The 14,597-nt window shown below is 38.2% G+C and overlaps 1 protein-coding gene across 2 annotated transcripts in view; it reads right to left on the bottom strand.

Annotated features, from left to right (window-relative positions):
• MAPK11 (mitogen-activated protein kinase 11) overlaps nt 1-14,597 on the bottom strand; it is a 32,314-nt gene that overhangs the window by 13,738 nt on the left and 3,979 nt on the right. For both annotated transcript variants that reach the window (XM_071552531.1, XM_071552532.1), the window contains exons 2-6: nt 4,913-5,042; nt 3,898-3,956; nt 2,708-2,819; nt 293-322; nt 115-162 (exon numbers count right to left, since the gene is read on the bottom strand). In XM_071552531.1, coding sequence (XP_071408632.1) covers nt 115-162; nt 293-322; nt 2,708-2,819; nt 3,898-3,956; nt 4,913-5,042 — 379 coding nt within the window. The remainder of the gene's footprint in view (nt 1-114; nt 163-292; nt 323-2,707; nt 2,820-3,897; nt 3,957-4,912; nt 5,043-14,597) is intronic.

The raw sequence follows: 14,597 nt of genomic DNA, 5'->3' as shown, positions 1-14,597 counted from the left end.
AGAGCTGAAATTAATGGAATCAGAAATAAAAACAGTAGCTAAATGTTTTCTCTCAGAAAACTGTAATTTTGAAAGCTTTTACAACATTCTTCATTACAACAGCATGATACCTACCCTCAATTCACAGTCTTCATTTACAGCTAGGTTACTGGGCTTCAGGTCCTGTGGCAGAACACAGTTAGTCAAGTACTACTTTAACCCTTTAAAGTATATTGTAACTCTGTCTTAGTAACACATGATGCACAGAGAGACACATTCCATCAGTTTTTATTACACCAACAAGTGAACTTACCCGGTGGATGATTCCAGCTGAGTGAATATACTGTAAAACAAAAAAGGAAAAAAAAAAGGCTAAGATTTTGATTTAGAGGTGAAGGGAGGTAGAAGTCACTTGTCTTATCTTTTTGCTTCTGAGACTCACTGTTTTATATATAGAAGATGCTTACGTCAGCCAAGGTTTTCAGATCAGAGGTATGTCAAACTTCAAAACCTCCCTATTTTGTCTTATGGAGAGCTGGATATTTCAAGAAAGGTAACCACGAATTACTAAATTCTACCATGAAAGAAATCACTCGCAGTGATTCTTCTGCTCAAAGTTTCTTTCTAATTTGGAATTTGTTCCAGTCTTAGCTGGATGTCCATGTTGATGAGACAGTGGCTCAGTAAGTCAGTGGTCTAGGGAGCACTCTTACATGACATTGTTACCTTCCCATACTGTGAACAATTATGTGGGTGAGAGCAGCCATACTTGCACCTGGAATGGGTTAGTGACCAAAATACCCACCTAAGCCACAGCATTTCTTCAGGTTTATTTTCAAAACAGGGACCCAAAGCAGTATTTCAGTGGCTATTTAGTGTCTCTTCTATGTTACATGAAACATTTAAAATCAAAGATTGAGAAAAGCTTAGCCTGTAATTGTCTATCATTCCCTTGTTAGGATTAATAGCAGATTTATCTATCATCATATTGACCAGCATCAGCAAGACCTTGAAAACCTTCTATTATTTAGAGGTGAATTCACCATTTTTAGGAACAGGTATTATACGCAAAAACCTGTTTAGCAATTGGGAAAATCCAAGGAAAACACAAGGGCACTCTGTGTTCCAGATCTTAGCACTTCTATTTCTCAGAAGGCAGGGCCATCTCTCAGTGCTCCTCCCAACAGCTGTGAGCAGCTGAATGAACACAAAACCAAACCACCGCTTGTGAGAAGAGCCTTGTCCCTGCTCTGCTGAGACAACCACAAGAGCTCCTCTCAGTGTCACCAAGCAGTGCTCTACCAGCCAGCTCAGGAGCCTGACAAACTATGCAGCTCCATGCCAGCACTCCATCTGCTCATTCATCTTCTGCAGGGCATGAAGCCTGCGCTCCACACTGCTGAACACACCCCTCACCAGCGAGCCCCAAGCACACTCAGATATGCAAATACGCCTTGTAATGGCTCCAGCGTATACACAGTAAGTGAGGAGAAACACAAGACCAAATGTTCTTCCACTAATGAGATGTGAGAATTTCAATTTCAGAAGAGTCAAGCCACCATCAACCCCTCCCCTTTGAAACAGAGCCAGAAATGCACCTTAGTGCATTTCTGAAATTAATATTCACTTAGAGCACAATTCTTACTATCATTTAGCTCTGACACAAGATCAACTTATATTCAAAATCACAAGCTGGATAGTTAATATCAGAATCCATCTTCCAAATTAAGCTATTAACTCACGAAAATGAGACAAAACAGTTAAGGTCTACGTTTTGCAATTTTTATTCACTAAAACCTGCATCTAAATTGACCAAACCTGCACGCATGAATAAGAATTACTGTCTTAGGCACAAGATGACTTGCTGAAAATCATGTGATAAGTATATTTCAGAGCCAGTATTTACCATGGCTTGCTTTCAAACATACAGTTGTGTGCCGTGTCTAAAATATCAATTACTGTTAAGTTAGCTAGTAAAGAAGCTAACCACTCTCTTTTCTTTTTGTTTATAGCTGAGAAAATCCATACTGGTCTGAGAAAAAGCTTAGTGTCTAGTAAAGGGACATATTATCTAGCTCTTCCCTTGTTTATAGACATTTACATGTTTAATATCAGCAGAGTGATACATATTTTAAAATTTTGCTGCCGTTTCATTGCCTGTTGATTGCAATGTCTAACTGGAAAAATTTTAACTGGTACAATTAAAGCAAACGATGACTTTACAGGCAGAGTAAATCCTAAGTGATTGTGTGCAACGTTGTACATGGCTGGGACAAATTTCTACTTCCAGACATTTCCCAAAGGGCCCAGCTAACCTGAATATTTCTTCACCCACTTCTACAAACATCAGGACTGTGGTTTTTCAAACTGGCTTATGTCTTTCAAAGCACAAATGTGAGTTACTTGCCATATTCTTCTCCATCCACTTCACATTCTTCCGAATTTTGAGACACTACATAGCAAGTGATTGTCCTGCAACAGTAACTTAAATAGAGTTGATCCAAACGTTCAAGGGGAGTATTCACATGTATGTGCATATAAACATTGGCAGGCCTGGGGCTTTGTTTCTGGTTAGAAAAAATATCTGATAATTTCTGAAATGATTGCTGCTATCTGTGCACTCTTAAGACATAAAAAAAATAGTCTTCATATACTGTCATTGCAATGAACCAATCATTGCTACAACATTTAGATTGTTTAGCCTAAAACTTCTGCACTCTGACAGTACCTTAAGACCTCGAAGTAACTGATAGACGAGAAATTGTATATGATCATCTGTTAACTTCTGGCACTTCACAATGTTATTCAGGTCAGCACCCATTAAATTTGTCACAAGATACCTGTGAAAATAGAACAGGGAGAAGAAAACAAAGAGACACATCTCATCTAAGAATGTCAGAATGTAAATCCTTCTAGAAGCAGCACATCCAAAGCGTATCTACGTATGTCCATGTAGATTCCTTTTCCACTGTCTGATTTTAAAGGACATAAACTTTATGTGTTATTAACAATGAGATTTAGTAATGCAATCACTGATGAGATTCAATACAATGAAAAAGAAAAATATTTAGAATATATTGAAGACTTTTATCTCTGTTTTTTCCATGACTAACTACACCAGTGATACATGCAATGTATTTTTTGATGAAGAGGAAGCCTTACACAAGATCAAAATGGGAGCCTGAGGCAATGAAAATAGTAGACCTGCAAGGCCTTGGAATATCTGATGATGGAGGTTAACATAAGATTGAGTGAAATAAGAGTGTTTTGTGTAACTTCCCACCCTGTTCCCACTGTAAGTTTTATTTTTTGACAAATTTTGCAAAACGTTGATTCTCTTCACAAGTAGTGCTGAGAAAAAAGTAAGCATCTGTCATACCGAGTCCCCATGTGTGCAATTTTGCCCCAGAGCCAAAGAGGTTTGGCCACTAATTTCCACAGAGACAAAAACAGATTAATTACTATTTCTTCTGCTAAATTGTTTACCTAAGTGCTTATACATTATGCAAACCAAGAGGAACTCAGCATAACTCATGTGTGAGTAGCAGTAAAATCTATCTAATCCTAGGTTAGCCTAGCCTGAATTCACCTTGTCTGAAATAACAATCAGAATACTTTTCTGCATTGCTAAACTATCCCATCTACCTGTGAAAAGATAATCTACAACTAACACATAATTGAACATTTTTTAAGTTAACTCGAATTTACCATATACCTATAATCTTATTAACTATTTTGAAGAATACAAAAATGAGGTCCATCTTCCTGCCTTCTCTTTTGCGGAAAAGTTGAAAAAAGATTTTTACAAAACCAACTCTGTCTGCTTGTCTATTAAAAATGTATGTACTCCTTTTTTAAAACCAGAGTGGTATGTACTTACTTCGAAAATAGTCATAATGATTTTAAAATTTTACTTACACTTCATTAAAATTTTCTATTGACGTTGCAGGTGTGAAAACATCTAGCAGTCCTATAACCTGAAAGGTGAAGGAAGTGACATTTTAGAAATCTGTAAAGCAACATGTAATTGGTATTGATAGTGCTCAGCATTTGTGGGATGAAACTTGCAAAAATATGACATATGGTCATCCTGAAAACTGGCACAAGAGGTGATCTATACAGGTATCACCTCAGCTATCTCCATGATCAACAGAAAATTGCATTAATTACCAAAAGTAATTACCACAAAATTTTAGACAATAAAAAATAAAGGCAGGAAAAACAATGTCTCATTACAGAAAACTTACACATGGCTTATGCAATGGTTATACTTAAGATTATGCATAATTTCATGGGTTTTCTTGTTCTGTTCTAGTTTAAATATTTTACAATTCATTGTATTTTATTCAGGCTTCTGGTTATCAAGTTGCCTTGAAGCTGGTGGGTACTCCACTGAAATCAACTGTTTGCCACATAAACTTAGAACAGTAATCAGTTATGAGGGGCCTGAAGGTCTGTTATCTTTCATTCAGCTACTAGGCTGTTGTCAATTTCACCTAGAGTATCTGCCTTTAATTTCTCAACAGAACCCAAAGATAGAAAAAGCAGGTTTGAATGTTGGTGGGGTTTTGTTGTTTGTTTGTTTTTGTTGTTTGTTGGTTTCCCCCCTGAACTGATGTTTCAAGATATTTCAACAGTATACTTTTATTACTTTAGTTAGAGTAGATTAGGACCATTTGTTTTGGATTTCACTAAAATCACCTTCAAGACTTAGTTAGATATTTTTTTGAAATAAAAATGCAGCCTGTAACTGAAAGCTTTTAAGGTCCAGTGACTTCACTAAATACAAAATGGCTAGGTCCAGGTATCTTGGGTAGCTAGACAGTTGCATACACTTTTCAAAAAAAGATTGTACCTGACTGAAATTAAGTCTATATCGCAAACTTTTGTAATGAAAATCTGAAGGGAAAGAACTCACTCACTCTCCACTTACGTTCTCATGCTTCATGTGCTTAAGCAACCGAAGCTCTCGGTAGGTCCTCCGTGCATGGATAAGTGATTGAAAAGGTCTTGAAAGTTTTTTCACTGCCACCTTCTGTCTTGTTTTGGTATCATAAGCTGAACTGGAAGAGAAAAAGTCCACATTGATGGCATGTTCTACTTCAAAGCTGTACTCTCCTGGGGTCTCTTACTCCTTCCGTTACCTCTTTCACCTTTACTCAGGGAGTGCACCCTGGAGCCAGTCAGCAGTGACTCCAAATATTCAAACACAGTTCCTTTGTTTTCCATCTAGCAAATTACTAACACTGTTGAGAACTCATTTCCGGGTTACCCTTCCCCATATGGCAGGAAAAGTAATCAGAGAATTAGCTCCATTAGTGCAGTTCCAGCCTCCAGCTCCAATGCAAGGCTCATAAGGGAATATGGAGATTCAAACTCCGAAGTTTGTTTTTACTGAACGAGCTGAAATCTTTACTAATTGGAGGAATCTTGTGTCTAGGAATATTAATTACCTATGTGACCATTAGCTTGCTGGACAATAATGCCCTAAAACTCCTATCAGGTTAGGATGTTGACATAGCCAAGGCCATACGATTTCTTTGGGAAAGGCTGGTAACAAGTGAACAATGGGCACTTGTCTTATACTTAAGCCCACAAGTTCTGCTGACACACAAGCGTGTGCTTAACATCACACAGATGGAAGTTCCCTGTTGAAGAGGACACTAAATATACAAGTCACAGTTTGCAAACGAGGGAGACCCACTGGTTTTTGTGTGTTAGAAAGCCATGACAAGCACAACAAGCCACAGATAAATCATGCCTGATATGTAGCACATGAATAAAAATGATCACAGCATGTATTACTTCATGACAATACAGAATACAATTATAAAAAGATTCAGTTTGTTACCTCCTCCTAGAAAGAAAAAATTCCTTCAGTCATTACTCTTATCTATTAAGCTAAAATTGTGTTCAATTAAAATACATTGAAATTGTCAGGCTGAAGTGTGGATAACACTATCTGTGTTTGCTACAGAGAAGTAGCAAGCCAAGAACCTTCACATACATTAGTCTTACAGAACATGAAAATTAGACAAGATGAAAAATGCACCAGAGTAGGATGACAATAGTCAGCAGTAACACCAAATGCTATTAGCTCCTTCTGCACAGTGTTTTAGACACTCCTGCAAATTGTTGTAGGAGACAACTGCTAGACATAAAGAACACTGATTGTGCCTGGAGTAGCTCCCAAAATAATACACAAAACTTATAATCAGCTCAAAGTAGGCAGACTCCTTCATATATATGGTCCTGAAGAGCCAAGTGAAGAGTAAAGCCTCAGTATCTATAGGGCAAGGTGATGTTTCTAATGAGAAGAAACAAATAATACAAACAACAAATGGGCAGAAAGAACAGTGTGGCATTAAAAAGGTGATTGTGATACAGTTATTCTAGAATTCATACAACCTATGTGAAGGCCAATGCAGAACTTCATAAAAACCAAAGTAAGTAGATTTAAGCAACAAGCTTCCTGCAGGCACCATGGGAGGAGGGAGTCACTAATGAGATAAATGAAAGAGATAAGTAGATGGCTAAGCTAGTTCCTTGCAAGCATCACAGAAGCTGATCTTCAGGGAAGTTTTAAAACTGTAAAGCATTGTGGCTTTGCTGAGCACCTCAAGCAGGACATTCCCTGAGCAGAAGAAAGAACACGTAGGAAGAAGACTGGTATCACTCTGACAAGAGGGTGGAAGGGATACAATAGAGATACTTGTTTTGACAGTAGGGCAGGGACAGAGTTATTTGGGATATGAGGATGCTGTGTTGCTCAAATACATGGAATAGCTGAAGAAACGAACAGTGTGAGAGGAACTGACAGCAGAGACATCTTAAATTCCACATGACCAGCCACAGGGACAATATGAAGGCTGCATGAATAAATCTAAGGAAATAAAAATGAAGCAAATGCTTGGCTGTTAATATAACAAAGATCAGATGTAATTGCCTTGTGTTTAATCATGGGCAGGGAAGCCACTGGAGAACAGTGCCAAGTCACACAAATTCATACTCTCGATATCCTTTCTAATGTCTTTTGAAAAGCAAATGTTTATTCAGATAAATAAATAATACAGCCCAAAACAGCAGTCTGCTTAACATCTCAGCTCTTCTGGTAATTCATAAGCCTTCCCACTCATGCTTGTACCGGTTTGTGAAATACTGTATACGTTACACAAGGCTAGGAGGAATTAGATTTTAAATCCTGTTATCATGATAAACATCACTCTCCTCCCAATTCTAAGTTCAAATGTGCATTTCAGTGATTAAAAAACTACTGATCTATAAGACGGATTACTTTTTATCCTTGTGGTAGTTTAGGCCTTAATTTTAGTAGGCCTCAGTTTAGCAGATAGTCTGACGTAGATTGGAGGGGACAAACATCACCTGACTTAGGCAACCAAAGAGATATTTTGTATCATCTGACATCACAGCAAGTATAAAAACAGGTGTAGGAGAGATTTTAGCCAGTCCCCCTCATGGCCAACACTGAGTGAACACTTTATCACCACACTGGTAGCGTTAGGCCTTACCACCACTTCACAGCTGTTTAGTTTGGGAAATACACTTTTTGGTTTTTTTATCATTGGTTTTCTCCTCTCTTACCAGGTGTCCTCTGGGGGTAGTTTGTTGGGGTGTTTTTGTGGTCTGGGTGGTTGGAATCTGTTATTTGGGTGGGCGACTCGGTGGTTGTTGGTTTTTTCCACATTTTTATATATATGTATCATATTCTGGTTTTAATTTTCTCTCTTCTATGCAAAATATAAGAAGTTTGCTATTTTAAGTGTTAGTTCTAGGATTTTTATCTCAGGGTTGTGGGGGGCCTGTCTCTCTCTGTGTTGGGCAATTGGCATTTTGCCGCCTCAACTTAACACATCCTCCATATAACTCAGGGCTGCAAAGCTTTCAGGTGGTAAAAATCACTCTTTTTAGCTTCAGTATTTCTTATAACAGCAGCTTTTTAGGCCTAGGATGGAACCATGCAAGGAAAGAGGGGAAAGAAAAAAAAAGAAAAAAGTAAGAAGGCAACTTGAGTCCTGACACCCCAAATAAGAAATCATGAATTGTCATGAAGTTGCACAGGCCAGGGACTGACTTGGTACAAATGAATTCCTCCACACTCAATGAACTTCACCAAATGATAATCAGAGCTAATGCCTGGCTTACCATCATCATAATTCAAGTTATTAACAGTAAAGCATTTAGAAGTATGTTTGAACTGTCTTGTTTGTCAGATTCAAGGATGACTTGCATCTGTGACCTCTGCTACTGCCTCTGTGATCACATTTCTGTCTTGATATTACATCATTGTCCCTCAAATCCCCTCCTTGGCCTGAGTAAACTGCCAGGTGGCAGGATGAGCTGCTCCCCTTTCTGTGTGTTTTCCCCAAGAGTGCTCAGCTTTCAGACTAGTCTCTGGATAGAACATCTCTAGTCCCAGCCACAGCAAAAACATTGGCCCACCTGTGCTTGGCACCTGTAAACTCTTCCTTGGGGGCCTGTAACCAACCTGAGTAAAACGATTGAAACCAGCTTCTTAAAAAACCTCAAATCTATGCTGTTAACTAGTTTGATTTAACAGGGAAGAAGTGTTAGAGGCCCTCTGTCACAGTTTAACTGCAGCTGGCAACTAAATACCACACAGCTGCCCTGACTGCTCACTTCCCTCCAACCCCACCTTGGAAAGAAAAAGTAAACCTTATGCATTGAGATGGGAGCAATTTAATAATTGAAACAAAATATAATAATAATGCCAAGTATGTTAACAATATTGATAATTATAATAACATACATGACCTTCTATGGTATCAAACATCCCTTTGGCCAGGCTGGGTCACCTGTCTCAGTTGTGCTCCCTTCCAGCTTCTAGTGCAGCTCCAAATTAGCAGAGCATGGGACACTGAAAAGTCCTTGACTTAGGGTCTGCACTATATAGCAACAGCCAATACATCAGAATGTTACCAACATTATTCTCATACTGAATCCCAAACACAGCACAATACCAGTTACTAAGAAGGAAATGAACTCTGTCCCAGCAGTAACCAGGACAATCTCACCCTCCCTTACCCAGCATGACATCCAACTCACACCGTCCCCACTTCTCCATTGAGACTAGAGAGGGCTTCTCTGCCAGTCTTTTGGTGTTTGCATCACCTCACAAACAACTGCCATCTACTTAGAGTGTCTTTTCCACATGCTTCAGCTTTGGCCAACCACTTGTGTTTATATCTGGTTTATACTCACTCACACATGGAAAACAAATCATCCTTCCAATGGTTCAGCTACTGTTTCCTGAGTTTCTCTGAAACTACTTTTTCTAAGGTGTTTTCCTGTGATTATTTTGTTACCTCATGTAGCTGAACAGAACAGTACAGTGGAGATAAACTTTGACACTTGAAAAGGGATATCACTTCCCATCTCTAATCTGTTCTTTACTGTTGGCATTTAATTTATTGTATGCAGTGAAAATAAGTAACTTTTTAATTGCATATTGTCAATATTTCTGCCAACATCATTACACAGTTTGTTCACATACCTCAACAGACTATGGGAACACCATTTTAGACAGACTTTCTATTATAATTTTAAAAGAAACACAATTATTACTATCTTTTTAATTTACTGCAAGAAACAACTTTGTAACAATTCTAGCAGTAGCTTTTTCAGATATGATCATTCTTCACCAAGAACCCATCAGTTATGACACATTTTTTGCAGTCTCTCCTTTCTAAGATCAAGGATAAAGAGCCATTACTCTGCTTACATGGGTAGCATCATTTTCACACAGATTAGAGACTTTTTAGGGGGTGATTTTCAATCATTGCTTAAATTAAACCCACATTTTCAGTGTTGTCAACTCCTATATTTGGAATTCTATTGACGTTCCACTAGACAAAATACAAATCTCTATTTATATGCACATTTTCCCAGTTCTTAAGGCATTAGAGAAAAATCTGAACATAGGAAGCTACTGCAGTCCAAAAACTCAAGAGCCAGAAAGCGCAAGATTTTAACAGCTTCAAGATAACTTCATGACTTTTGATGGGACATGGATTTTTGATGTTTACAACTATGGCTGTAGATACAGTCATTTCTCTAGTACCTATGGACAGTTTATCCCCTGTGGTTGCAGAGCTGGAATACTGGATAGACAGCCCATTTATTTGTGCTGACCCTTCAGCGATTTGGGGACTAGAAGCACACTATTCACCTATGGCTACTTAGCCTTTGACAATGACACTTTTCCCATATTGTTCCAGGTTTCTATTTTTGTTTCTGTCACTGCAGCACAACACAAGTTTCTTTCCTTCCCTAGGTTGCCTTCCTTCAGAATATGGGAAGATTACTCATTACATATAAGTGTTAAGAGACAACAAACAAACAAAAACAGAAACAAAAAAAACTCACAGAAAAACAAAACAAACCAACCAGCCAACCAAACCCAAAGAAAAAATGAAATTCATGCTCAAAACACACGTTCACAATTTTGAGCTGTTATCCACAGACCTCAGCACTCTTTCATGTACCCACTGACTTCTTCTATTACAGGAGACATGAACATCTTTGTAGACACATCTCCTCCTAATTTGGAAGAATTTCTGAGAAAAACAAGCAACAGCAACAGAAGGGTATATGTGAGCAAGTATAGAAGGGGAAGGAACAGAAGAGGGGTCAACACTTAGAGAACCTCACCATTGAGGGAGGCAGTTCTTACAGCACCAGGCATTGGCAAGGAAGATAGAAAAGAGGGACCACAGGAAACCCATCCTGGGACATTTTCTAGTATCCAATCATGTGATTTGGGTTCCTCACAACTACAGTGAATATCAACCCTTTTTACATTTCTCATAAATATCATGCAAGTGAAAGTAATGAATAACATGGATTTTGGGTTTTGTTTGCAAGGTTTAGTTGAACTTTTCTCCTGGGTCTTCTCCAGGATCTTGCTTTCTTTTTTATTTAAATAAACAGATCTACTTTTTGAGATATGGAGCAATCTTGAGAAAAGCACACACAGCATCCATCCCATACCAGAAAATGGACCATAATAACTATTGACAGTGCAGCAGGAGAATAACAGAACAAAGGCCACACACAGCCGAGTTAAGAGTACCACAAAATGGTTCATTTGTTTCTTCTTTATAAACATTTTGTTACTTTTTTTGCACGTTCAAGCTGGTGATTTCTACTCTTTAAGAGCTGGCTTTCAAGTGCAAAGAGTGTGTTTGCTAAACCACACAAATCACATCATATGTGCATCAGAAAGAAACTATAGAGAAAAATTAGATGGTAGCAAGACAAAATATGAGGGGATAAGTAATAATCAACTCTGAAACTAGAGAGTTAATCTCCTCATAGACAAAAAAACCCAAACTTGCTTGATGATGACAGGTTATTGTACTGTAAAATAACACCCCATCACTTGGATATTATCCCAACATACCATGCTGAGCACTAGCATCAAATTGTTTTGGTTTTAGTACAATCATTGTTAATTATCTCAAATTAATTTACCACTAAATCTAAATATAAAAACATAAAAAATACCTCTCACATGTGCAACATAATTGTTCTACAACCAACATAAAAATATGTTGGCTTTATGTTTTAAGCAGACACTGTAAAATACTACAAAATAATTGCTCTCTGTATGTTTATGTGAATACATCATCAGTCTTCTTTCAATGTAGCAACATGATCACAAAAGTGCTGTATCAGCCTCTGATTCCACAAGCCATTTTGTATTTTCTAATCTGTCTCCCATGCCTCCACAGTGTCTTAAATATCCAAATAACTTTACAGAAGAGCTGTCACACTTTTCTAGGTGAAGCTACAGACAGTAAAGTGTATATCAGTGGGAGTAATGTATTTAAAATCATGGTTGGGAGAAAAAAATACAGAAGCTTGGGGTCATAAGCTGATAGCTTCCACAGCATGTACAACCAATCATGGATATTAAAATAATCATGTATTTCAGATAGCCTATAAACCCAATGTCAGTATGTAAACAAGAAAATCAGTCAGCTGCCACTAAGCCAGTAGATTGCTAATAACCAATGTGTTTCATTTATCATTTCATTAAGAAAGGTTGACAGGGAGTTATACATGGTGAGTTCTGAAGCTTCAGCTAGAAATGCATGTGCTTAATCTGGATATAAAGTTTAACATGAAAAAGTTCACTGCTTTCAAATGCTTTATATAAACCTATACAGACAAAATCTCGCTTATATTCTCATCCTTCTTTTTCCTATTCCTTCCCCCACTTCTCCTTCACATTTCCTGTTTCCTCTCTCTGCAAGAGCCAAAATATTAAATAGTAACAATTTATTCCCAGTCACATGGGGGGTTTTGAAATGCCGTCTCCCTTCCCGACTGTATGGACAGAATTAAGATTTTTTTAATATATTATTTTAATATATTTTTGTTATCAGCTAATTAATAGGTTCTGAAATCACAAACAGCTCCTTGGGAAACTGTGTTGAAGCAACTAGGCCCTAAGACTTTCAGGTCTCTGGAACAGGGACTGTGTCCCCCAGACAACTGCAAACACAATCATGGCCGACAACAGGACAGGAAAGGAGGCAGCTATGCCTCTGCTGCCTCATGTAGTCAGGAAGTAGGGATGGAGAAGTCCCTCGGCAGAGAATATGCTCTGCTAATGTATCCCTACCGCCACAGAGAAAGCTGCAATTTCATGAGCCTTACTACCTTTCTACCACAACTGCCTAATCTTGTGCCTCTCATCTCTCTTCCATTCCATGCCTCCCCTTTCTCTAGAAGAAACTTCATTAATTCTTTGTGAAAGAAAACCTGCATAATACAAGGTGGTCTTCCCCACTTCTTAACCTTGCCTTTTCTTCACTTTTCCTATGAGACCCTCTATCACCCTCAAGTACATAGATGTCATCTGCTCAACCTACTTCACACACTTAGTGACAGCAACCTATACAGAAACTTCCGGCACAGCAATTCTCAGCCCTTCTCATCTTTCTCCACAAACACCTCTGTCATTAAGTGTTCTCAGACATTCTCATTTAAAATAGGAACCTCGACTCCACTAATTGCGATCCCATTTCCCTTTCCTTTCCAAAGTCAGTTAACTATACTGCTCCAACAGCTGGAAAATACTCAGGATGAAACCAGACAAAGGAATGACAAGCAATCTACATTCCACTCTAGTACTCTGACAAAACCACTCTCAACAAACTCTCTAGTGATGTCTCCCTGGCCTTGTTTCCAAGTATCGTTATCACATTTACTCACTCTTAAGAGGTGTCTTGACTCTGACTGTACTCTCATATCAGCCTTCATCTCTCACTCAGTTTTCAAGCAAGTGTTTGAATATAATTAGAAGGGGTCATTGTAAATATCTGCAAAACTAATGAACAGCTTCAATACTTTCCTTATGAATCATGCATACCAAAAGTAGACAACTCCTAACACATCTTGGACAGCAATATTTTAACAACATTGTGAGAAAAGGGTGAAGTTCAACACCTGTATTTGCATTGGAAACAAGAGACCCAATCTGAAAGAATAGTTCAAAGGGAGTCCACTGAAATCTACACATGCTTGAGACTGTTTAGCTTGTAGAGATCTGTATCATCTTCAGTTTCCAGCTGTCTTTACATACAGCAGCTGTGTATTACTACTAATCTAAAAGTTTATCTCAGCATTTACTATTTAAAGTAGCATGCAGTGTTACAGTGACATACACCATAACTCTAGTAACCTGATCTCACAGATGAAATCATACACTTAGTATTACTACAGCTAAGTAAAAAGATCCTTTTTTTAAAAAATATGGAAGTCATCAAATACAATCTTGGATGAAGGAATTTTTCTCTTTGTCAGTCAAAGACAATTTATATCAGCTTTCAAAATTGCTCATATGCTACTGAGTTGTCTCAGCATCTTCTTAGAGGTCCTCAATGTGAAAGGGACAGTATCAGCAATGCTATGTTCCAGTATTGCAAGCTACTCAAAACACTTGTGAGTACAATCTAATCAGAAGCCCAGAACTGAGTGAATGACAGGAAAGAAGGGGTTAAACTTCCAGATTAAGGCCTTCTGCTTTTATTTTTCCACTTGTACTTCCTCAAAGCAAAACAATAGCCTAAACAGCATCCACCTTACCCCATTTTTTTACCCAAAATTACCCAGGACAAAAACTTAGTGAATCTTAAGCACACACATAAAGTTAACAGGATAGAGGGATACTGAAGTGTTGCATGACATAAAAGACTTAAGACAGGCTTTGCTTTCCTGCTTTTCTTGAACTGAGCCTGTGCCATTACAATCTGATATAGGAGGCCTCCTTCTAAAAATGTGTTATGCCATCTAAGTTGGTGTTAGGCCTTGCACACTCTTAAAATCAAGAGAGTGAGTGTAAGTACTATTGATGCCAACAGCCTCCAAGGAAACACTGCAGGAGTTTCTGGCTGGGAAGAAGCTCTGGACTCACTTTGGTTCATCTTGCAAGGTTTGTTCTTTCCAAAGAAAGCAGAACACTGAACCTGCAATATGCTAATGGGAAACAACCTGTTGGAGAGATCAGAGACAGCATGCTACAGAATGCTGTCGATCCCTCGCAGGCAAAAATAGCACTAAGTAGGTTAGAA

The sequence above is a fragment of the Pithys albifrons genome, chromosome 3 (genome assembly GCF_047495875.1).
Source record: "Pithys albifrons albifrons isolate INPA30051 chromosome 3, PitAlb_v1, whole genome shotgun sequence".
NCBI classification, from domain to species: Eukaryota; Metazoa; Chordata; class Aves; order Passeriformes; family Thamnophilidae; genus Pithys; species Pithys albifrons.
Note: the sequence above shows the minus strand (reverse complement) of the source record. Positions and strands in the feature narration are given on the sequence as shown.